The 26,152-nt window shown below is 29.1% G+C and overlaps 4 protein-coding genes across 4 annotated transcripts; 3 read left to right on the top strand and 1 right to left on the bottom strand.

Annotated features, from left to right (window-relative positions):
* Positions 1-786: 786 nt before the first annotated feature.
* LOC126555623 (uncharacterized) lies at positions 787-2,009 on the top strand. The gene is made up of 4 exons (XM_050210521.1): positions 787-793; positions 1,172-1,452; positions 1,525-1,684; positions 1,879-2,009. The coding sequence occupies exons 1-4, from the start codon at positions 787-789 to the stop codon at positions 2,007-2,009; spliced, it is 579 nt and encodes a 192-aa protein (XP_050066478.1).
* A 5,572-nt stretch (positions 2,010-7,581) lies between these two features.
* LOC126555622 (uncharacterized) lies at positions 7,582-10,974 on the top strand. The gene is made up of 3 exons (XM_050210519.1): positions 7,582-8,091; positions 9,824-9,983; positions 10,446-10,974. The coding sequence occupies exons 1-3, from the start codon at positions 7,914-7,916 to the stop codon at positions 10,972-10,974; spliced, it is 867 nt and encodes a 288-aa protein (XP_050066476.1). The 5' UTR covers positions 7,582-7,913.
* On the bottom strand, positions 8,371-9,384 carry LOC114126133 (uncharacterized). The gene has a single exon (XM_027990015.2). The coding sequence runs from the start codon at positions 9,334-9,336 to the stop codon at positions 8,467-8,469; it is 870 nt and encodes a 289-aa protein (XP_027845816.2). The 5' UTR covers positions 9,337-9,384; the 3' UTR covers positions 8,371-8,466.
* Positions 10,975-20,663: 9,689 nt separating the features above from the next.
* Positions 20,664-22,709, top strand: LOC126555624 (zinc finger MYM-type protein 1-like). Its single transcript, XM_050210522.1, has 3 exons — positions 20,664-20,853; positions 21,314-21,857; positions 22,067-22,709. Exons 1-3 carry the CDS (start codon positions 20,664-20,666, stop codon positions 22,707-22,709), a joined length of 1,377 nt encoding a protein of 458 aa, XP_050066479.1.
* Positions 22,710-26,152: the final 3,443 nt, after the last annotated feature.

Consider the following 26,152-nt stretch of genomic DNA (forward strand, 5'->3'; position numbering starts at 1 on the left):
TACACATTAAAATACAGTAAAATAGATTCAGGTACATACCGAAAAAAAAAATTAATCAAAAATACGTTTTTCCAACAAAATATGGTTCCAATAAAATGCTTTCCAAATTATTATTTTTCCAACAAAATACGGTTTCGACCAAACATAGTTCCGACAGAATATGGTTACGACAAAATATTTTTCCGACAAAATACGGTTCCGACAAAATTCGGAACCAATAAAATACGTTTCTGCCAAAATATTTTCCGAAAAAATAAATTCCAACAAAATATGGTTCCAACAAAATTCGATTCCAGGAAAAAAAATTCCTATAAAATACTGTTCCAATAAAATATTTTTCCGAAAAAAAAAATTCCGATTAAATATTTTTCCAACAAAATACGGTTCCGACAGAATACGGTTACGACAAAATATTTTTCCGACAAAATACGGTTTCGACAAAATATTTTCCAATATTTTACGCGCCTCCTCATTAACTAAAGAGTACGAGGGTAAAACTTACCTAGTTGGTTATACCGCGTACCTATACTGAAATACCGGTATACCACAAAGGTATTACTATTATACATTTGAAAAATACTGCTCAAAGACTAGTTTTAAAAATGTATTTAAAATTTAAATAATACTTGATCCCTGTATAAAACAGTTGTTGTTATACTTTTATTTAGTTAAATATTCAAAAGTTAAAAATATAAAATTAGACTATTATTGTAAATAGTATTTTTTAAAAGTAACTTGTTATATAATACATGTTATACATAATGTATATAGATTTACTTTTTAATTATGTTTTGTTAGTAGTCATTAATGCATAAACATTCCTGTACAAATATTAAATAATATAATTAATATCAACAAAATTGCATCTTAATATTTAAGATTTAAAGTACCTGTTTAAAATATAGTACTCTATATCATGAAATTTAAAACTTGTACTCGTATACTTGCAGCTTTGCTATTATAACATTATTCAATACTTACATTTTTTTATATAACTACCGAATATTCCAAAAGTGAATGGGTCTTTATTGTGTACTTATTTAAAAGTACCAACATATTAATTGCTACAATTTTATTTATTTTTGAAAATATTTGTAATGTTATTTAATTTTTTTATAATGCATATTTATATTTTAATTAACTGATGATGATATATTATTATTTTGATTAGGTACATTTGTAAGTAACAACTTTCAAAAAGAAGTTCTTCATACACTAACATTTATTAAACATGAACTAAGACGTGTCGTTAATAATCAAATTGAATTGAGCCAAAGACTAGAAGTTTTAGAAACACGATCAGATAGTAATGTCCATATTGATAATAGCAGTAATAAGCCTTTTAGCTTGTTGAATGATATGTCTGATTGTACTATACCATTAAATAATGAAATAGATCTTAATATATTTGAAGATAAAATTTCTGGAGACAATGTATTCAGATCTAATTTGGTAATAAAATGTAGTAATGTTATTTTAAACTAATGTAAAATTAACTATAAAATATATTTTTTCTATGCTTAGATCAATGAGTTATCCTACATTGGCGGGAAACATGTAAAAGCCATGGTTAAAAGGATGATGTATAAACTGTTTAATGATGAACTACTTAAAAACTATTCGTTTACTGGCAAAAAGGGAAAAATGAAATTTTCAACATTAGCAATATGTTCTGTTATTTTTGGTAAGATGGTTTAAAAGTATATATTTACAAACTTATTATTATTATATATTAAATTGTTACCAATATTTTACATCTTGAATCTTTTTCCATTATTATAACCACAATCAATCTTCTTAATGATAACTAATGACATTTCAATGTATTTTCTAATTATATTTATACATGAATCTATTCATTACTTACTATTATTTTAGATACTCTAAAACAACATAAAAAATTCAAATGTATCTCACAGAATGAAATTGAAGAAATCATAAAATACATTCTTGCACAAGTACCATTTAATCTTAAAAGACTAGATGCTAAAATAATAATAAAGGATTGATTTATTAATTTGTTTGTACATATTATTATAACTTATTATCAGGTTATGTACCTACCTACCTTGATAATTAATTGTTACCACAATTATATTTTAATTTATATTTTATTATAATTCTTATTATGATATATTTTTTTTACATAAACATCATATACAACTAATTAATAAGTTATGTACCTTTATAATATATTTTATTATAATACCACCCAGTTTTTATTATACTATTTTATTTTTTGTTTGAAAAAAAATTAAATATTTTTAGTTTTATCATTATTTTTCTGATAATATTTACTTACATCATATAAGACTCAAGTTATGTACCTTTATTATACCTAATATATTTTATGCTACAGTTTTATTATTTTGTTTCAAAAAAAAAAAAAATTGTAATGTTTTACATTATTATAATTCTTATATTGTATAAGACTCATTAGGTATATACCTTTGTTATATTTTATACTACAGTTTTTATTATTTTGTTAAAAAAATTGTAATGTTTTACATTATTATCATTCTTATAATATATATTTGTATTTATATTATATATTGTACAAGACTCATTAGGTACTTATGTACCTTTATTATATTTTATACTACAGTTTTATTATTTTGTTTAAAAAAAAAAATTGTAATGTTTTACATTATTATCATTCTTATAATATATATTTGTATTCATATTGTATATTGTAAAGTCTCATTAGGTTATGTACCTTTATTATATTTTATACTACAGTTTTATCATATTATTTTTTGTTTTTTTACCTATTATTACATACATCCTTATAATATATTTGTTAATGAAAATGAAACATTTATTAAACTTTGGTATCTGATATTTATTTAATATATAATTTTAATACTAATTATTAATTGCAAAAGAGTTCAAACAATATTTACTCTGTATTTTTAAATATTTTACAATCCATAAACAATAGAAATTAAACATTAAATAACTTTAAAATTCTTATATTAAATAAACGTTAATGTAAAATATTTATTTAATGTATGTTTTAAATATTAATTGCAAAATGCAAAAGGGTTCAAACAATATTTATTATAATTTAATTAATATTAAAAATGTATAACCAATGAAAATTAAACATTTAACCAATATATCAATTTTTTTTTAAACATTGAATAATTATTAAGTAAATATTTGTATGCTGTGTGGGAACTTATACGATGGAGTTTTTAATTCCAAAGGAGACGCGAACAGAGTTAGACGCTTAAAATTATTTTACATTAAGAAAAAAAATTATGCTTACACAACGATGGTTTGAGTCGATGCTTCCATTCTTCTTGATTGCTGAGCCGTGGTGTTACTTGTTGATTCTTTCCTCTTTCGGAGTCGCTGAAGTTGACGTTCTGCAGTTGTCTTCTTCAACAGTGATTCGTTGCCGAATGTGCCTCCGTGAATTCTTTGAAGTCGATATATTTTAATTTTTTTTCGAAAAATTTTCGAAGTGGAAAAAAAAAATATTTTTCCCGAAAATTTTCTAAGTTCGAAAAAATAAAATTGTTCGACCAAAGAATTCTTATTTGAAAGAATCCTACCGACTGCGCCAAATTTGTAACGTGCCACGTACAATCAGTTGAATGATGTCGAATCGGATAGGTTTTGTGAAATAAATGAACTCTCGAATTTGTTCTAAGTGTTTTTATTTAAAAACTATTCTAAGTCCAATTATTTAATTTAATTAAACTGTGAAAAATATTCTAAGTCCAAATGACAAAACTATTGATCTGGGTGACGTGAAGGTGCTCGTTCTAACTCTGGTGGATCACGTCTGAAATGTGCCTATTCTGGGCCCCCTTATATATCATCCAGGGACTCCCGCGGTACCTTCAGGTCCCTGATGGTCAGTGCCACCTGCATCCGCTTCTTCCCACGCCTTGCGTCATCCGCGCGACAGTGTGAGTCAATTAGATATCTATATTATTCTATCGGGTGGTAATTGTGTATATCTATAATATTCTACCGGGTGACAAGCATACCGGGTGCGATGATCTGTCTTCGACCCTGAACGATGCCGCCATATAATATAACTTGTTACAATGCAAATATTGTCGATGTGGCCAGCGTTCTCACGCCGCGTAATCTGTATTTGATCACCTGCGCACTTTTAGAACCTTTTAGTATCTTATTTGTTTTACCCTTATCGTATTTATAAAAGTGTTTGTTGCACCCCCAGTGTTTAGGTTATTGTTGGCTGTGGAATGTGGAATGTAGTAATTTATATATTGTAACTATCAGAGCACGTTGCAAACGTAAGGCAGTAGATGATGCCCATACTTATCCAAAAAAAAATAATACTAAAAGAATTAACACAAAATAGTTCTTTTATAGAGAATTTCACCAATGACGATATAAATAAAATTAGAAATGTTATATATGACAGTCGTAGAAAAGTTCTTTCAGTAATTCCTAAGAATATTATTGAAGCTCAATTAGCTTTAGAAAATATGAATGTAGTAACTTGTAAAGGTGGACAATTTTTAATTCTCAATGATCAAATAAAAAATGTTGTTATTTTTTCATGCGAAACAAATTTAAAAATGTTATGTGAAGTCGATTCAATTTACGCTGACGGAACATTTAAATGATGTGCTAGATTTTGGACTCAAATGTTTACTATACATGGTTCTAAAAATGGAAATTATATACCATTGGTTATTTGTTTGTTGCCCGATAAAATAACTGAAACTTATGCATATGTGTTTAATCAAATTATCAATAAATGTAATTGAATCGGACAAATTTTTTTACCCAAACAAGTAGTAATTGATTTTGAAATGTCAATACATATTGCCGTCACGAAAGTTTGGCCTTCAAGCCATATAATTGGTTGTAGATTTCACCTAACGCAGTCATGGTGGTGAAGCATACAAAAATTTGGTTTAGTCAGTGATTACAATGATAGTTCATCAATTATTGGTACATGGTTACATAGTACATTTGGTTTAATATTTTTAGAGCCTGAAGAAGTATCTGACTGTTTTGTCGAGGATTTAATGACAGATTGTCCAATTGATGATAAGTTAACACAATACTGCGATTATTTAACTGAACATTATATTTCAGAAGACAGTACTTTTCCTCCTAAGCTTTGGGCATGTAATTCTTCAAGTCTTAGGCTAACTACAAATACATGCGAATCATTTCACTCGCACTTTAATAAAAATTTCAATACAAAATTACCGTCTATTATACCATGGTTAAATATTATTCTCCAAGTTCAAGTCGACATTTATGTTAAAATTAATAGTGCACATTTTTTGAAAATTTCGAAAGAATATAAGCGACAAGAAATTAACCAATCAAAAATTATGAAATACAAATCTGGTAAGCTCACACGATACGAATTTATAAAATCTATGTGCCATAACTTTAGTAAATAATTTGGTTTTTAATATTATACTATTTTTTTTAATATGTTTTAAATTTATATAAAATTTAAATTCATTTTTCTATGTTTTTATATATATTATTTACCTACATTGACTTATATGTTTTACACTTGCCTATATGTGCTATAACTTTGACAAATAATTTGGTTTTTAATATTATAAAAAACTTATAAACATATGTTTTTTAAATATTATGTATGTATAGACTAAAGGGCATAGGCACATATTTAATAAAAAAAATATAGTGGTAACCAAAATGTTTTTCGTTTCCTATGAATTATATTTCTTTGGGCGAAAACCAAATCACTCTTTTTTAAGTTTGGGTAAAAAAGGTCATTTGGGCGAAAACCAAAAGGTTAATTTTTGGGCGAAAACATGTACGGCCGGACCGATTTTTTTAAAAAAAAAACAGGTAAGTAGATAATTTATAAATAAATGGAGACATGGAAGTATGGGACTGTAGTGAGCCGGTCCTGGTGAAGATGGCTCAACACGATTTAACGACGAAGTCCACTTTGTCGTCTATCTTCTTCAGAGAGCGTTAGAAATTTGTAGTAAATAAACAAATCGTTTTTTATAAGTTCGAAAATCAAGTTATTTATTAACTGAGACAAAGTAAAATAATAATAATAACGACTAGCCCGATGTGTTGTTAAGTATAGAACAACGCCACCGGTCTATGCGTACTTGAGGCTTAACTATGTCTGAATCTTAATACTACCACAACCCTTTTTATATAAAACTAATCATGGACGTAGTCCCAGAATATACTTGTGTGTCATGGTAAACCGGAACACAAGAATCGTGTTTACTAAGACACGATTATTGAATGCGTATTAGCTTTCTAAAAATTCATATAACTAGTTCTATAAATAATATAAATAATATACGTATTTTAATTCTACGAATTCATATAACAAGAATATAATACTAGATCTATAAATTGGATATATGAAATTATTGCAAACAGTATCAGGGGATCATATGCCAAAAAACATTTTTATGACAACTTAAATGGAGATAGGAGACTTAACACAACTGAAGAAAACTTTAAAGTTAAAATATTTTTCCCTGTGTTGGATACAGTTTTGTCTCAACTTATTAGTCGTTTTCAAGGTATGCATGATGTAATAGAGGATTTCAATTTTTTAAACCCTATTATTCTTTCAACACAAACCGATAAAAATATTATGAAAGCATCATACGATTTTTGTTTAACATATAAAGACGATATAAATTCTGACTTCCCACGACAAATGTTATCATTAAAATCATTTATAAAATATGAAAAATTAAATGCAATAAAACATTTCTAAATAACGATTTATCAAGTAGCTTTCCAGATGTTTTAAGTGCTTGCATTATTTTTCTGACAATGCCAATCACTGTAGCTGGAGCAGAACGTTCTTTTTCGAAACTAAAACTTATAAAGAATTATTTAAGAAACTTTTGCGGACAAGAACGTTTATCTAGTATAGCAATTTTAAATATAGAAAAAGAACGAACCAAAACTCTAAATATTGATAAGATTATTGATAATTTTGCCAACGCGAAATCAAGGAAAAAAATTTTCTTAAAATAAAATATATCCTAGCGATTTACATTTCTTATTAAGTATTAGTTTGTAATCTTTTTTTAAGCAAAAAGACATCAAATATAAATTTGAAAACATTTTGTGTATATCTGTTGTTTAAAATAAGATCAGTATTTATATTGTACCATATGTTGTAACCTATTATATATTATAAAATATATTGGGTATTTGTGTAGCCTATTTGATGTATAATATTTATATGTTTTAACAATAATGTTAAAAAAAAACAATTTATTACATACTTTTAAATATTATATTACCTATATGTTAAAATATGGTTATACATTTATAATGCAATTTAATTTGAAGTATAAACTTAAAGGTATACTGCACTGTAAATTAAAAATAATTAAATAATAAAAATAGGGGCCCCTTAATTTTTTTTGCACCAGGGCCCCCTGAGTTCAAGATCCGGCACTGCTAATTATTCATTTGAGATGTTATTGCACATTCTCAAATTCATGTCCGAATTTGCAACAACAACTACAAGGACACCTGGTTTCACCCAGAAGGCGACAACTCGACGTAATCAAGAGACGCACCACAATATATAAGGCCCGTTTCACATGGACGCGTATCGTACGCGCGCGTTTCGTACGTCGCGTTCCGAATTACGTTATTAATATTGACCGTTTCACATTGACGCGTATGAAACGCGACGCGTTTTTAGATACGCGGGCGACACGCGTGCCCGTACGCGACGCGTATCAAACGCACGCGTACAGGCTATTACATGCAATGACAGGTTTCACATTGGCGCGTTTCATACGCGCGCTGATCAAATTTTGAAAATTGGTCAATTCATATTTTGTTGTACAAGTTCACCATCAAGTGCAGTTCTTCTTGACACAAGACCATACACCGAGAACTTATATACCTTTAATTAGACTTATTAGGATATTACTATGAACTCAATGGACACAGAGCTCATAATAATTGAGGTACAAAGTCGTCCTAATCTATGGAATCATGCTGATGAAACTTATAAAGATCGGGATTTAAAAATAAAAGCTTGGGAAGATGTAACAAAAAAAATAGTGTCCACATATGATACCATGTCTAAATCAGATCAGAAAAGAGCAGGTAAGTAGAACAAAAATTATTCAAGTATTTGTTCCATACTAAGTAAAACATAATTAAATATTTAATCATTTATTATACAACTAATTATTTAACTGAGTAAAAGACAATATCAATATAATATTTATATACATGTAATATCACGCATTATACATTTTATCAAGATAAGTTCATAAAAACAAAAGATCAAATAAAATTATAAAAAACAAAAATAAAGAAAAGTAAGTAATTAAATGTGATAATGTGTAATTTTATAATATATTTTATTATTGAACACCTACTTAGAACCTCAATATGTTAACCTTTTTATATTATTAACGATTTAAGAACATATTCAAATATATTTTTATTCAAATTCGTTATAATAATCAGATCTTATTAAATACATTTATCTTGCCATTCTATTTTTCCAGCATCACTTATAAAATAATTGGCAAACTTGTCTCTTATTGTATTACCACATCTAGTCACATTATTATTTTCTACATTAACCTCATTCATATTTTCTAAACCTTCAATGCTAAGAGTGTTTTCAAAATTAAATCCATCTCTAACTCGTATAAAATTATGCAGGATACAGCATGCTTTTACGATGCATACAGCCAACTCAACATTCACATTCATTGGTTTGTGAAAAATACGAAATTTATTAGATAATATTCCAAAACTACATTCAATATTTCTCCTTGCACGCGATAAACGATAGTTAAAAATTTTTTTTTTATAGTTTAAATTCTTTCGCGCATAAGGTCGTAAAATGTTTTTTGATAACCCGAAAGCTTCATCTGCAACTATTACAAATGGATAACTTTCATCATTATCGTTTCCAGGAAAAGGCATAGGGTTGGGAATATTTAAAGCATTAGTTTCAAGTTTTTGGTAAAATGTACTGTTTTTAAATACGCTTGAATCACAAAATTTTCCTTGCGCTCCAACATCCACAAAAGTGAAACAATAATTTGCATCACATATGGCCATTAAAACAATTGAAAAATAATGTTTATAGTTAATAAACAACGAGCCACTTTTTGTTGGTTTTATAATCCTTACGTGTTTTCCGTCAAGGGCACCAATACAATTTGGAAAATTTGCTAATTTTTGATAACCATTTGCAATTTCTTTCCATTTATCTTCAGTAGGTTCAGCCATGCATTCAGTTTTAAGCTCCCAAATATTCTTACATACATCTTCAATGATACCACTTATTGTTGAGATACCCATACGATATGTGTAATGGAGATCAGTCATCGTATTTCCTGTTGCTAAATACCTAATCAATAAGTATTAAATAATTAACAAAAGGACACATGTGGATTTAGAGTTAGTAATTTAAACAAAATACAATTAATAAAAATATAAGTAGTGATTTGATAAAGAATTACTCAAATCATATACATAGTTCATAAAAAGTAAACATAATATTAATAGTAATATATTCGCTTTTTTGCGTATAAAACGAATGAATATTTTTTTTCTTATACATTTTAATAAATCATAGAGGTTTTGAAATTAGTAAAATTATTTTTAGGATTATTTTATGATTTATGGTTTATAATGAATTTTTTAACTTTTTAATATTTAGAAACTTATCATCAATTTTTAAACTAGGTACTAATTAGTAGTAATATTATATTAATTTTATCTAAATAATATTTTTTAGAAGTAAATTCATCATTTAATTGTATTTTAATTGGTGAATTGCATGATCTATATCATACTCTTTTTAAAAAAACAGTTGAAAAAGTCCAACAACGTTGGAAGAGTGCGAGAGACGCCAAAATGAGATCTATTGCCGCAAGAAAAAAAGTAAGATCAGGATCAGGAAGAAAAAATCATAAAACTTATATGTATGACCAGCAGCTACAGTTTTTGGAATCATTAACTGTACCCAATATGTATGTAAAATATCTTGTTATAATTTGTAATACACCATGTTTAAAATTTCCAATCCTTAGTTATAAAAATATTTTATATACCTATTTTTAACTAGGTACAAAATAATTTGCTAATTTTCGTGATTTTGATGAATTTTGTCAAAATACTAACATTTTAGACGATCATAAAAAAAATACTGTGCATTTGCTTAACTTTTTTTAAATTTCACGAATAATAAAAACTCACGATGAACGTTTCAAAAATACTTAAAATATATTTTAAATACATATAATTATTTTTTTATATACACTTAACGTTCAAATGTTGATAAAATTCGTTAAAATTACGAAAATTAGTTAATTACTTTGTTGTTAATAATATAATATTTATAAAATGTTCAGTTTTTATAGCTGTGGCTTTATATTACGTAAAATCGAATTATTTGTTAATTAAATATGTAATATACAAAATACAATTTTCAGGACGGAATCTAACTTTAGTCCAAATTCAAATCAAATTCTTGACAATTCGGACGTCGAAGATAACAATGAATTCAACGGCGAAGACGATCCTTTAGAAGAAGAAATTAATATAACTTCCGATGGAGATCCTTGGGCAAGGAAAAGAAAGAGTACTTCGACTCCAAAAAAAAAAAAAAATAATTTTGAAGAAGATTTTCTGGCAGCTATTCGAGAGTCTTCAATGGAAGACGAGGATAGGTCTTTTTTTGAGTCTCTATTGCCAACAGTTCGCCAATTTAATACAGACCAAAAACTACTGTTTCGCTCACGTATTTTAGCGTTAACAATAGAAATAAAAAATAATGGTTCTAGTCAAACTCAAAATAATTATCCTTCAATATATCATAATAACTCTATAAATCACAATGATCCGTTTTACTTTACACATCAGCAGCAATATTCTAATTTTTTACCAATACACTCGCAAATACAATCTTCCACGTCTATGCCCGATACCTCCTCCAACTTTAATTACCAACCAAACCATTAACTACCTATATATTTTATAATTTGATTAATATTATGTCTATACAATTTAAATATTAATTGTTTATTTTTAAGTTTATTTTGGTTTTAGTTTAATTTTGATTTTATAGTCATAGGAAATAATAGTTTTTATTTTATTTTAAATATTATAAAAAGGATGTTTTGATTTGGTTAATAAAAAAAATTTGTTTTGATAATATAACACATAGCGTTTTATACAAGTTATAATAAATATAAACATTTTTTTCATGTATTATAATAAGTAATTTAAACCTACACGTAATTATTTGTATTGAGTAAGGTATATGTTAATTAAAAATTATACTTGACATTATTTTTATCAAAACTAAAATAGAGGTAATTCAAATTTAAAATAAGCTTACCTTAACGTTACACACAATCGTTCTGCAGGAGTTATTGGTTCTCTGATACAATATGAACGTTTTAAATTTTGTTCCAGTTTGTATAATAATTCGTCAAAACTTCTGATGGACATCCGGAAATAATTAAAAAATTTGTCTTCGTGCTCTCGGAGGTCAAAAAACATTGTAGCAAATGCTCCTTTTAAAGACCTTTGGGCTATCAAAGGATGAACCCAAAGTCTTTTTATACGATTTTTTTTAGCTATTTGTTTTTTTTTTAAATAATAATACCCCGTAAAAAGCACAAGCCTCTTTTCTCCTTTAATATTCATAATTAAATTTTAAGTTATAAGTATTATAAAGTGATGTGTTGTCTATACTGAAGTAAAACATCAAATGACAATATTTCCACCTAGTAACTTTGATACGCGTTTCGCGTTTGGTACGCGTACATGTAAATACAAAAGAGTGTCGCGTTTTGATACGCGTCGTAAGCGCGTTTTCATCAGCGCGCGTATGATACGCGTCCATGTGAAACGGGCCTAAGGGAGCCCGAAGACCAGCAACGGCAGATGTACCAGCGCTATCAACAACTGAGCACTTTCACGACACTCAGCCACTTATTTTGGAGGCAAACCGTCAAAGGCTGCCATCAACAAGGAAGATTGCGCAGTCTTCCTCGTTGATAACTCCAGAAGAGAAGACCATTCAATTCAACGTTGCAAAAAGTATCAGACAGGATGACAACATCAACGAACATCGCATTATTGTGAGTGAATAGTTAATTAAATTATTACACAGATATATGTTACAAAAGTATAAAACCTAAGAAGTATCATTTAAGTAACTGAATATATTTAAGTAGGTCGTATTTTGTTAAAATTGCATATTTGAAACGGAATAGGTACAGTTTCGGCCCCGTGATAAGAGTTCAGCCTAGTGATAAGGAATTTTAGGTTATTAAGAGCATGATTAAAGATAGTATGGTTGCGTGACGACGACCAAAAAAGCGGCGATGAAAGTGCTTAGGTCTAAACTGACTGCCTAATGCTGCTATCTAGTGGTGATATTACATAGTTAAAACCATTTTTTATAATTTATACATTTTAAAGTTTAAGCACTAATACGCTATATTGCTATAATATAGACATGTAACTTGTAAGTATGTAACCATTGTAACCGTCTCATACTTCGTTATTATATATTTTTTAATATTTTGACATTAAGATTGCAAAAAATAATTATAAAAGTCGACAAATTTTACAGGTATATACATATTATTATTTATTTATTATTATGAAGAGACTAATTTTGACATTTTTTTTTTGGTTTTATTTTGTTTTTTCATTTCTTGGTTTTTTGCATAGGCATATTGCCTCATGCGCATTGTTATATAATGTATATAAATATCAGTCATAACTTTGCTCTTGTGCTCTGCACATCCCCATTGTAATTTAAAATTAATATTTTGTAGTAATTCATCAATAGTATCATCAAATACATTGATGGAATCTGCATGTTTCTTAAAACAAGATTCTAACTCCTTAATGTATACAAATATTGGACGACTCGGGTGTATCAAAAATCCTCTAGTTTTCATATTTACTAAATCTGCTTCTGGGTCTGGTAGTATTCCATATTTTGCTTCTAAACATTTTATACACAAGTCACACTTAAAACTGTTCTTCAAGCGTTTTACTATGTAACTGTGAACAGTGGAAGCTTATTATAATTGATTTAATAAGATACAATTGAAATATATTACTAAGATATTTACCCAGTTAGAAAGTACACAATGCATTCAAAAACTGTTGATTCTAGTATATTACAATAATTATGTTCCTGAAAAGTATCATCAAAGTCCCAAATACCTTCTTCTACTATATTATCCATTTTTGATTTCAATCTTTTTATTTTTTCTGTTCTTTCTAATGAGTTATTTTGTTCACTTATAATTTCTTTTAAATCAGCTATATTAATAATTGGTATATTTTCTAAATAAAATAAAATATTATGTTTTTAATTAATTGATAGAACTTTGTAGGATATAGTTGACATAGAAACATTCACAGTGCTGAGTTGATTTTGAATACCTTCAAGAATAGTACAATTTCCAGTTTTGGGAGGTTTTACTAAACTATAAACTGATAACAATCTATATAACTGCATAAATGATGTTGACGATGGATGGTCGTTAGGTCCATTTACTTGCCGAATAATCCCAAAAAATCTCTGAAATGTTAATAAAATATGTTCCAATGTTCATAATATGAATATAAAAATAATTAAATAAACAAATAATGAATAACTATAAATAATACAAACTTCCAAACAATCCTGATTCATTTTTGCTGTTAAAATATATGAAAATCCACACTGATTAAGTAAATAGTTTGACAAATCTATTGTGGAACTAATAGTCATTCTCAATCCTTCAGATGTTTGTCTTGTAAGAAATTCATCTTTATTAATTAGGTTTTGGTTTAAATTTTCTTCCCAGTTGTTTAGCCAATTTAATGCATACTTTAGTACCTAGAAATCAAACATTTGTTATAGTCATATATGTTACAAACCATGATTAAATATTATTTTTAATATCTTTAATTGTGTTACATACAAATCTATATCTACTCAAAAAATAAATTGTGCTAAATCTAAATAAATACATAAATACTAATATTTTCTTGATATTAATTAATACATAGAGACTAATACTTTCCTGATATTAGTGACACAAAAGCATTATGCAACACATAAAGGAAATAAAAAACCTCTAAATCTTTTCCATTTGGTTTTATGCCTTCAGCCGGAAACTTTCTGTTTAAAGCGTCGAATAAATTATTCATAATACGTGTAAAGTCTACAGTTTCTTCACAGTTTTCAAAACCATCAAAATTTTTCGTTTTATAAAATTCTATACCAGTTGCCATTGATAAACTAAACAGCTACAAATAGTAAAAATGTTTTATATTTAAAAAATATCATATCAAAAGTATTATGAATCAGATTTAATAATAGAATAAAAGAAAATATTATGTTTACTTGTGAAGCAAATTTGACTTTCATTTTTGTCAAGTTGTTCAAATCAAAATGACTTTTGGTCAATTTAGGACAAACTTTAAGTATTGTTTTTGAATCATAAGAAAATACCTTCTCATAAAAACTCCATTGTATGTATTGTTTATTTGGATGAATCTAAAAGACACACATACATATAATCATAAGTTATAACATAAATAAATATAAAGGATAAGGTATACATAATTATTTAATTAGTATTGTGTCTAAAATACCGACCATGTGTAAAAAAAAAATTGTTGTTTAGTCATAAACACTTACTCTTAATTTTTGCTTTGCAAATAATCGGTTTCTTACAGTTTTTAGTAAGTGAGGGGCATCAGAAAATACAAATACTTTTCGATTAGGATCATAAGGATTTTCAAAAAATTTTTTTAATTTATCTGCTTTTCCACACACACCCAAATCATTCCATAATGAACGATTTGTAGCTGCCCCATCACTCGTTATCCCCATAACTTGAATTTCTGCATTTTCAAGAAGTAAAATAGCTTTAAGAACAATTTTTGTTAATTCCATCCCTAAAAAAAAACTTTTATTAACTAAGTTGCAAACTAAAACACGAGCTAATTTGTAATTACCTTTCACAGGTCCTTTTGATGCAAACATAGCAATTGGTTGATGTAGGCGGTCAGCCAAACCTTGAATCATTAAAACTAAAGCATGATTTGCTTTTTCTAGTGTCTTAGGTTTGAACTCATCTCCATAATCTTCAAGACCATTGTACGTTAGATTTCTAGTATTTACATTTAAACTTTCTCTAACAAAGATTTCATCAAATACAAGGATAACTTTTTTTTGGTTATCTGATTTTTAGCTGAATTTTTTTTTAAGAAGCTTAAAGAAATCTTTATCAAAGCCGCATCCAATTTTTACTGCTAGTAAATGTTTGCGAATTGTCGATATGGAAGGTAAAGGAAGTATATTTTGTTCTTTTAAATATTTGTATCCACTAGGAGATCTATAAGAAAATGTAATCAATACCTATGATACCTTTTATCTTTAAAATTATTAAAAAATATTTTACCGTATTTGGAACAATAAACATAGCAACATCCAATTTTCACTATATCTCCTGTTTTTTGTGTTTTTAACTTTGGCTGCACGATAAATTTCCTTGATCAATTCACTTTGCCCTTCCGATATATTATGATCTTTTAATTGATTTTCAAGTTTTTCATTACTCACATTTTTCATTTCTGTTTGTACTCTTCTTAGGTGAGCTTGTAATCGAGTTATTGTTTTACTTTTCCTTCTATGTTTTTTTTTTACAATAGCTATAGTTTTATTAAGTCTTTCCAAATTTTGTTTTTTTCTAGGGGAGAAGTATGTCCTAGTTTTTTGGTTATTTTTAATACTATAACGTTTGTGTCTTATTGAGTATAATAAACAATTACACCATACACATATATTACTGAAATATAGAAAACAAAGAGTTCATTTATTTTGATTAGACTATTATTCATAGAAATGCAGCTAATTAACCTGTCATTTGTTGGCAGTACTGTTAAACAATTTTTATGTCTCCATTGACCATGTGTCTCTACAAAATTAGGACCAAATGAATCTTTAACGTCAGGATATTCATATGAAGAAACAGCTCCTTTACAACATTTAATATTTTTAATTTTATTGAGAAGTGCTATGAAATCCTCGGTATTTTGAATTTCATTAATTGATGTAATTCCTATATCTAATAAGCTGACAATTTTCCCATTAATGTGCAAGATTAAATCAGAATCTAGAAAATGAAATATAATCAATTATTTATGAGGAAATCTTAAATTATATTGTTATATTATTATTTTATGAATAAAACTATTATTTATTTTTTATATTATTTTTATTCAATTTGTTATTAATTATTATACTCAATAAGAAAAGGAAACAAGAACACTTAGGTAAGCATAATAAAAAACAAATGCACATGCCTTTGGTTAAAACAAGATGTTTTTCAATATATCTTGGTACATTTAACTTGAATCTACTTAATGTATGAAATGATACAGCTAAAATATAATCCTTGGTTTTATATTCCAAATTTGTGAACCAATTGTTCATCAAACTAATAGTTTTTATATTTTGCAATACCTGAATGAATAACATATCTATCTATTAAAACAAAAATTTTTGTTAGTGTTTAGAACTGATTCTATTTAATATTTAATATTATAATTTAAAACCTATAGGTACCTTCCTTTTTTTTGGTGCTGAATGATGTTCTATCATTGTTGATTCAGCGCATGGTGTAAAAGAAAAATCATTAACAGAAGTGTCTGCTGTTTGACTAATAGTAAATGAATTTTCCTGAAGAATTGTATCAACAATATTTAAGTTAGGAGTTAAATAACATAAATTCAGTAATAATTATTATAGTAGGTACCTATATATTTATAATATATGTATTATACATTATATAATAATAAATATAAATTTTAAAATACACCTACTTCCTGCATATGGTTATTTGAAGTTGAAAACAATGATAAGTCAATACAAGTTAATGATGGTATTGCTCCTTTCTTTAATTGCTTTCTTTTATAACATACCTGTAAATATTTTATTTTGACAAACATTCATATGTTTTTCAGGTATTAATAGGTAGGTAGTATATTTGCTGATTTTTTAAAATTGTTTTTAATATTCTCTGGACCTTATTAAGTACTTACCGTATAATTATTCAAACCAGAATTCCAACAGCTTATTATATCGCTTTCATTAAAATGAGAAGCACATACGCGGTGGCTTTTTTTTAATTTCATGCCTAAAGCTTCCTCCCATTTAAACTTTTCCAACTCATCCTTTGGTACTCCAAAAGTGGTGTTTGCCACAGAATGTGGTGAACGTATACAACAAGACATTTTTTAGGGTTGTTATAATTAAAAGAATAAATCACAATTTTTTATATATTTTAAAACAAGATGTTATGTCAATGTGTAAATATCATATGATAAAAAACAGATTCCCAAATCCCAATCATGGCTACTAGCTTAAGAAATATGTAAATACTGTATATAATATACATATTAATAATAATAATAGTATAATTATACATATTTCTATTGTGGTCTTCCGCAATGCTATTTATGATCGCAGTCAAAACCATATAAATTAATTCTTGTGAATTTGTTAACCAATAGAGAACGCTACCATGCAGTCAGATTTACTGTAAGCACTTTCGTGTCCGCATAATGCCTATACATTATCATACCTCGTCACGCAACCATACTATCTTTAATCGTGATTAAGAGTTCGAACACTAACCTCAAAATACAAAAATTCAAATTATTACAAACCATTCGACATTGTAAACAGTTCCACTACCATTTTTGAGTATTAGAATTCCTCAGCCTGATCCCCAGCACCAGATACATTATTTATTCGTTCGTTAAAATTTCAAATAGCAAATAACCGTCTATAATAACTTTAACGGTCATTTTACGTTTGTCACTCATATTAGGAAGTTATTATTTGGTTCATCTTAACGTAAATAAAACTTATATTTTTTAATTTTTACCTTAATAATATGTTCTTAGATGAATTGTTTGTAATATATCTTATTATTCTTATTGTTTATTAGATATTAAATATTTATTAATAGCATGTGCACTCATAATTAATAAGTTTTTCGACTAGGAAGTACTACATTTACGTAACTATAGACCTAAATACCACGTTTTTGTAAAACAATTTCAAAATAATTATTTATTTGTATTTTGTACATTAACAGCTTAATATATATCATTATACTTATAAAGTTAATAATTTCCATATTTTTACAATGTAAATAATATAATACTTTACATGTTACAAATAACACACTTCCAATTTCCATTAAGTGTTATTAAATTTAAAATTAACCCTCATAGCTTTTATAATTTTCATCATCTTAAAAAAACTATTATTATTAGAATAATTAGCTTAGCATAGGTTTATCCAACTACATTAAACATTAAATATATTGTCATTCTATTATTTTAAATCAAAAATAATTTTTCATGGTCTGTTGCTCATTATCTTTTTACTTGTATTCTTTAATATGTATTAACCGACATTATTATAATATATATTAATTATTGTTGTTATTATATTGTTTAGACATTTAATATTTTTATGAACACAGCCAATGGCTTAGAAGTGTCTAACAACTGCAATGTTAATTTTGTTTATCTTATAAATTGTTAAACTATAGTTGAGAAATAAATAAATAAATATTATTATTGTTATTTTATATTGATTATTAAAGATCATGAGATGTATATTTTAAAACTATCACTGATCACTTAGTTTTTCTGTTGTCACTATCTAAATTAAATACCAGTGCTTTTGGTCATCATCATAACTTGAACAGAATTCTGCAGATTGATTGTTATAATGTTTAAAATATTCTAATTTTCTATAATTACAAATTTGAAAATACTGAATGCTGCTGTAGTAAACCGACGTTTTTAGCATAAAAACGTAGTTCCAAAGTCCAGTGGCCTAGAACTATATCACACCACCGAGTCGGACCACTGATGCTGTTTCCTGATTGGATTAGACACATCACGCTAATTCATAGACGTAGATCATCCTCTTCTCCATCACGGCATGTTCCATATAAATATGAGTCCTCATCATAGATTTAATTAGAGTTAGTTAAGAGTCAGTTAGACTTAGTCAGTGCTGTCACTTGCTCTCCGGTAGTTAAGTACTTGTGCTTACGCTAACGAAAGCTTTTTCATTTATTGTTTTAACAAGTTAATAAACGTCTTAATTATCTTATTAATCTATTGTTTAACTTATATACCTCATCTCTCTAACCTACGACGGAACGTGCATTCGTCGTGCAGCAACCATCACTGGTTACTACATAAAATTTGGTGTCAGGTGTGAGGTCATACTTCATCAAACGAAAATTGTTTGAGTCAAATCGACCCACCGACGAAACCACGTTCACGACAAGAAGAAGAACAGAGAGCATTCAAGCAAGCGGTCTAGTCTAGTGAGGACAAAAATCAAATTCCAGAAGGACGGAAGTCAACTTTTCAAACGATCCACAGTTAAAGATGCAAGCTCTGTAAGTCATTTGAATAATATATTGTTATAGTATATGTAACTTTGTTTTGTTCTGATAGAATAATAATAATAATAAGTCGATCGATTTTCAATAACTATAAAAGAAATCTTTTATTAGTATAAATATAATAATACAATAAAACTATTACTCAATACATACCTATAAAAGAAAATCGATATTTTGAACTTATTAGATATTAGACTATTTAATATAATATAATTCACTAATATAATTAAAATAATATAATATAAATATTTAATATAAAAAGTAATTAAACACTAATGTAATAAAATAATAGAATAATGTTTTTAACGTAAAGGAAAACGTTATTATTGTTATGGGCTATGAGATATCTGTAAGATATCTACAAGATATCAAGGCTAAGTTAGTATGACCATGCCTCGTGTCAAGGATAATGCGGATGCTACTATGACCATGACACGTGTTGGGATAGTAAGCGCACCAATAATTATAGTGCACTAATGATGCATTTGAGATGTTATTGCACATTCTCAAATTCGTGTCCGAATTTGCAACAACAACTACAAGGACACCTGGTTTCACCCAGAAGGCGACAACACGACGTAAACAAGAGACGCACCACAATATATAAGGGAACCCGAAGACCAGCAACGGCAGATGTACCAAAGCTATCAACAACTGAGCACTTTCACGACACTCCGCCGCTTATTTTGTTTGTTACATGTATTTTATTTATATGCAATAAAGACATATTTCGTTATAAAGTTTAACTTTCATTCAAATTAACCATTTGGATTCAAATCTGATACTGGCACGCAACATTATTATAAAAGATAACGAGTAACTGACAAACAGTGTTACCACTGTTACATATATTGTATGCCTGACAGAGATACCACAAATTGGCAAGTAGTATCATATAACCCGGAAACATTTAAAATAAAAATGGTTAACCCAGAAAAATTAAATTTACAAGGAGCAACCGCATTGGTCCCTGCTTTCTCGGGAGGAACAGAGTCCGATTTCATTTCTTTCGTGGCTAAATGCGTATTCATTTTTAACAATATTTTCGATGCTATTAAACTTAATATATTAGAAGCAATACTGGCACAATTAACGGGCAAAGCATTATCGGCCGTGAGGTACAAAAAAATTACAACCTGGGATGAATTAAAAAAATTATTTAAAACCGTTTTTGGATCGGCACATTCAATGTCTTACTTACAAGTACAATTAAGTCAAATGCGTCAGAACGCAAAGGAATCAGTTAAAGATTTTTCTATTAGAATTGAAAAAACAGCTCACGAATTAATGAACGCGTTAACGGTAGGTAGGGACTCACCAGATTCAGAAATAATAGCGCAAACAGTGCGAGCTCACTCACTAAGCGTATTCATAGCGGGTATCCCACAAACAGTGGCGGATTTAAGGAGGGGGCCAGAGGGGCCTGGGCCCCCCATGGCCCCTAAGATGTTTAAGAATATAACTATGACATGAAACTTATAATCACAATTCACGAAAAATTCCGGTTATATTTATAAGTCATCCTTAAAAGTTTAAACTAAATAGGCTGTAGCTATACTATAAGATAAGACGTTACATGCTATAGCTGCTATAATGTAACGTCTTATCTGATCGCCTATTAGATTGACGTAAAACGACATAACTTGCAGAAAGTGTCAAATATCTTATCTGAAATGAACAATTATTAGTAATAGCTAGGTTAATATATTGTATGATTTGGTTTAGTTTACTTTTGTCGTTTTTACACGTATGAGTATCGTCTTGTCTTCGTAGTTCGTTATATCATGTCACAAAAACGTCAAAGTGAAATATTTACTTCTTTCTTTAAAAAAAAAAAGTTGATGACAATAGTACACTTACAAATGAAAATATTTTGAATGAAACTGCTTTACAACAAGAACAAGCTGTTTACACTAATTTGTCGGAAATAAATGATACTAAAGAATATGATATAGGTTTTGCAGTTGAAAAGGATTCTAATGTTAAAATACGAAAAGAGATAAGTCAACTTTATAATTATTTATGTAAAACGTGGACTCCAAATAAAAAGTATGTTTTTCCAGTAACAAAAGATAAAAATGGTCATAGTAGAAGTTTTCGTATTGAATGGATAAATAAATACAATTGGTTAGCTTATAGTCATTTAAGTAAGGGAGCTTTTTGCAAAGTGTGTGTACTTTTTGGACCAAAGGTGGGTGGAATTGGAGGACAAAGGCTTGGAATCTTGAAAGAAACTCCTTTAATTAAGTACAAAGATGCTTTATATGATTTAAAAAAGCATGCTGAAAGAGAATATCATAAAACTGCAATTTTACGATCATTTGAATTTATTAAATGTTTCGAAGGTAAACAACAAACAGTTGAAGTTCAACTTAATGACCAGTTAAATAAAACAGTCGAAGAAAAAAAAAATTGATTCCCCTAATTAAAACTATTATTTTTTGTGGCCGTTATAATATTCCTTTGCGAGGACACCGTGATGATGTTAATTTAAAAAAATTGATTCCTATCGACGATACGGCAATTTTTCATGAAACTTAAGCAATTAATAATCGAAATATTGGAATATTTAAACAATTGTTATTATTTAGAATAGACGCTTGTGATGAAAATCTTCGTAAACATTTTGAATCGGCGTCAAAAAACGCGACATTCGTCAGTAAAACTGTTCAAAATGAATTGATAAATATATGTGGCTCAATCATAACAGATAAACTTATAAAAGAGATAAAGGACAGTGTTTTCTATTCAATTTTATGTGAGGAAACTTCAGATTTGACGCATATTGAACAAATGAGTTTATCTGTTAGATATGTAGATACAACAACATGTACAATTAAAGAAAATTATATTTGTTTTGTACCTGTATTTGAATGTACTGGCGAAAACTTGGCTAATATAATTATTCAAAAACTGAAGGAATTAGGTTCAAGTTTAGAATTTTTACGTGGTCAAGGATACGATGGAGGTGCTAATATGTCAGGGAAATATAAAGGTGTACAAGCTAGAATTCTTAATTTACAACCAAAAGCGTCTTATACACATTGTGCATCACATCGGTTAAATTTAACATTATTAAAAGCTTGCAATGTACTACCCATAAAAAAATCATTTTCGATCGTTAAAGAAGTATGCAATTTTGTACGTGATTCCCCGAAAAGAGTTGATTTGTTTAAAAAAGTAATCACTGAACATTTACCGACATCAAAATCTGTTATTTTAATAAAACTATGAGAAACGCGATGGGTTGAATCTCATGAAGCGATTATTAGATTTTCGGATACCTATGCTTTTGCCTATTATAATATTTTTGGAAGATATAATAGGTAATGCAGATGGAAATATACTTTCAAAATGCAACGGACTTCTTCAATCAGTATTAAATTTTGAATTTATTTTGTCTTTGGAAGTAGCGGTTGAAATACTATCAATAACTTTGCCAATATCACGTCAGCTACAAAATCCAGATTTAGATTTAACAAAGTGTATTGAAATGATAAATATTGTGATGGTTGCTTTTAAAAATAACAGAGAAGATACAAAATTCACTGCTATTTTTAATCGAGCTGTGTCTAAAGCAGGTGCGTTAAATATTGATGTTAAAATTCCACAGATATGTAAAAGACAAGCTCACCGATCAAATTTCACTACTTCAAGTAGGTACTGAAGAATATTTTAAAGTTACAGTTTATTTCACAGTTTTAAATTTTATAACGTCTATTCAAACTATGTTTTTGGACAATCAAAATAATATAGTGTTTAAAATACAACAACTTATACCAAATTACTTAAATGCTCATTCTGAAGAGGAAATTTTAAAAGGTGCATCTTTCTATGAATCAGATTTACCAGGAACACTTAACGAATTAAAAGGTAAAATAATAAATATAATATATATCTATAACTATGTTAACGAAATAATTTATATTGCATTTTTGTAGCTGAAATCATGATGTGGCAGTTACATTGGGCCACAAACTATCGGTTTATTATTAAAAGCGCGTAACATACAAGTTTTCGAAGAAGCCGTATTAATTGCAATTGAAGAGGAAACAACAACAGAATTTTATAATAACATAAGCGGGTATAACAAAACACCGAATTATAAAAATAATAAATTTGATAAAAAAAACATTAGAGATAAAAGCGCGTTTAAATGCCATCGTTGTGAGAAATTTGGTCATTATGCTAATGAATGTAAAACAAGCGAGCATAAATTAGCTACTTTCAGGAATCCGAATAATGGACAAAGTCCAAAGACCGAATTTAAACGCGAATATTCTAGTAAGTTTTGCAAATAATGTAGAAAAGCGAATCACGATATATGTGAGTGCCGTAAATTAAAATGTAACGAACAAGATAAAACCGGAGAAAAAAATGGCCAGGGAAATCACGATAGGTCTATCAGTGAAATACAATCGGGAAGTAACGTTCGTATCATAACACCAATAACACAGGAGCATATTACGTGTTTTTCGGATAAATTTGTCAAAGACGAAATTAAATTTTTAATTGATTGCGGTTCGGAAATGAACATTATAAAAATTTCAAGTTTAAAAGGGCACATAATCGTGAATGAACAAGATAAAAAAAAGATTAAGGGCATTAATGCAAGTCCAGTAGAAACAGTAGGATCTGTGGTAATTCCAATTTACATTAACAAACAACTTTTTACAGTTAAATTCGATATTGTATACGATGATTTTCCAATACCTGAAGCAGGTATAATAGGCATAACATTTTTGAAATTAAACAAAGTCGTCTTAGATTGGGATAAGGAAATATTAGTAATACCAGAAAAAAAAGAAATGGATAATAACGCATTAATTATTCCACCGCGAAGTAACTGCGTTTTACAAATTAGAGCGGACGAACAAATAAAACACGAATTTATTACTATAAAAAATACGAAATTAACGAAGACGTAATTATAGCTAATAGTATCAGTCCGGTAAAAGGCGATAAAATAATAAGTAATATAGTAAATATATCGGAGCAACCATTTATTATCGATCAATTAACCACGAGTAATTTAAAGTGGGAACCTTATAATGATTGTGTTTTTGTTGCTAGCGAAGAAAAATAAGCGGATAGTAAAATTAGAAAAATCAAGGAAACTATTAAAACGGAACACCTTAACAGCGAGGAACGTGATAGTATAATAGAACTTTGTAGCCGTTTTTCTGATTTATTTTTCTTTGAAGGTGATCAATTAGGTGCTACTGATATAGTTACACATATAGTACACATAAAATTAACATTCCTAGGTGCGTTAAACCGATAAATATACGTCCATATAGGCTACCGCATGCATATCAAGATGAAATAGAGAAACAAATAAAAGAAATGAAGGAAGCTAATATTATACGTGATTCGGTATCACCGTTTAATTTTCCTTTGGTAGTAGTTAAAAAGAAAAAGATGCAGAAGGGAAACAAAAAATGCGAGTGTGCGTAGATTTTCGGAAACTTAACGAGGTCACTGAAAACGAAGCGTATGGGTTACCGAATATTTTAGAAATATTGGAGTCATAAGATTCATCAAAATACTTTTCGACTTTAAACCTTGCGAGCGGTTATCATCAAATAATGGTAGATAAGGGGGACACGCATAAAACAGCTTCTTCTACAAAATCAGGTCATTACGAATTTTTGAGATTACCATTTGGACTTAGTTCAGTGACTGCAACGTTTACGCGGACCATGAAAGCAATTTTAATGGGTTTAGAGGAGTTATTGGATGCACGCCGTTACGCTGTTGCCGTGAGCCTGAAAATTTGGAACGCGTTTAACACCGTCGGGTGGGGAGTGGTGCGTGCAGCGTTGGCAGCGATGGATTTCCCGCCATACGTGCGACGGGTCCTCGACTCGTACCTCAGTGAGCGGGTCCTTCACGTGTGCGACGACAGCGGGGGCGGTTCGGTGTCGGTGGAGGTCACCTGCGGAGCCCCCCAGGGCTCCGTACTCGGACTGCTCCTGTGGAATGTCGCCTACGACTCCGTGTTCCACTTGCGGCTGCCCGATGGCGTGACCGTTATCGGGTACAAGGACGATACCCTAGTGGTATCGGAGGGGGACACGTTGTCGGAGTTGGAGGACCGCGCTAACGAGGCCTTGGCCACGGTCACAGGCCATATTGGGGACTTGGGGCTTGCCGTTGAAAAAACGTAGGCCGTGGTTTTCAAGGCCCGGTACGGCCCGACCGACCTTAGGCTACGTATCGGGGACCAGGCAGTCCAGTTGTGCGCGTCCCTCAAGTATTTGGGGGTCGTGCACAAAGGCAAGGGGATATGGTACGGGGCGCACTACCGTGCCGCGGCCGATAAGTCCAGGCGGATCTTGGCTGCCCTGCGCGGTGCCTAACATCGGGGGTCCCCGCGAGCCGAGGAAGCGCCTTTTATTGAGTGTCGTGCATTCAGTTATGTTGTACGGCGCTCCGACCTGGGATGCTGAATTCGTGCTCATGTAGTAAACCCAATGCACCTGCATTGTGTTATACTATATTATATTATATTATATTATATTGGGTTATATTATTAAATTATGGGAAAAATGTGTATTAATTTAAGTAATACACCTGCATTGTAAGCAATAGGCCAGAGATCAGAAAAACATGTTATTTCCGTCGATTGATTAACGATTAACTCAGCGGAAACACCTGGTGATACTTACGTAGGG

Source organism: Aphis gossypii, unplaced genomic scaffold, assembly GCF_020184175.1.
Source record: "Aphis gossypii isolate Hap1 unplaced genomic scaffold, ASM2018417v2 Contig00954, whole genome shotgun sequence".
NCBI lineage: Eukaryota > Metazoa > Arthropoda > Insecta > Hemiptera > Aphididae > Aphis > Aphis gossypii.

Excerpts from the sequence above, each read along its gene's own strand:
- LOC126555623 (XM_050210521.1), top strand. Across the intron at positions 1,453-1,524 it reads ATGTATTCAGATCTAATTTG|ATCAATGAGTTATCCTACAT; the intron begins GTAATAAAATGT and ends TTCTATGCTTAG. Across the intron at positions 1,685-1,878 it reads AATATGTTCTGTTATTTTTG|ATACTCTAAAACAACATAAA; the intron begins GTAAGATGGTTT and ends CTATTATTTTAG.
- LOC126555622 (XM_050210519.1), top strand. The coding sequence starts at position 7,914 with ATGAACTCAATGGACACAGAGCTCATAATAATTGAGGTACAAAGTCGT. Across the intron at positions 8,092-9,823 it reads ATCAGATCAGAAAAGAGCAG|TTGAAAAAGTCCAACAACGT; the intron begins GTAAGTAGAACA and ends TTAAAAAAACAG. Across the intron at positions 9,984-10,445 it reads TCATTAACTGTACCCAATAT|GACGGAATCTAACTTTAGTC; the intron begins GTATGTAAAATA and ends TACAATTTTCAG.
- LOC114126133 (XM_027990015.2), bottom strand. The coding sequence starts at position 9,336 with ATGACTGATCTCCATTACACATATCGTATGGGTATCTCAACAATAAGT.
- LOC126555624 (XM_050210522.1), top strand. The coding sequence starts at position 20,664 with ATGTCTTACTTACAAGTACAATTAAGTCAAATGCGTCAGAACGCAAAG. Across the intron at positions 20,854-21,313 it reads ACTAAGCGTATTCATAGCGG|TTGATGACAATAGTACACTT; the intron begins GTATCCCACAAA and ends AAAAAAAAAAAG. Across the intron at positions 21,858-22,066 it reads GAAGTTCAACTTAATGACCA|AATAGACGCTTGTGATGAAA; the intron begins GTTAAATAAAAC and ends GTTATTATTTAG.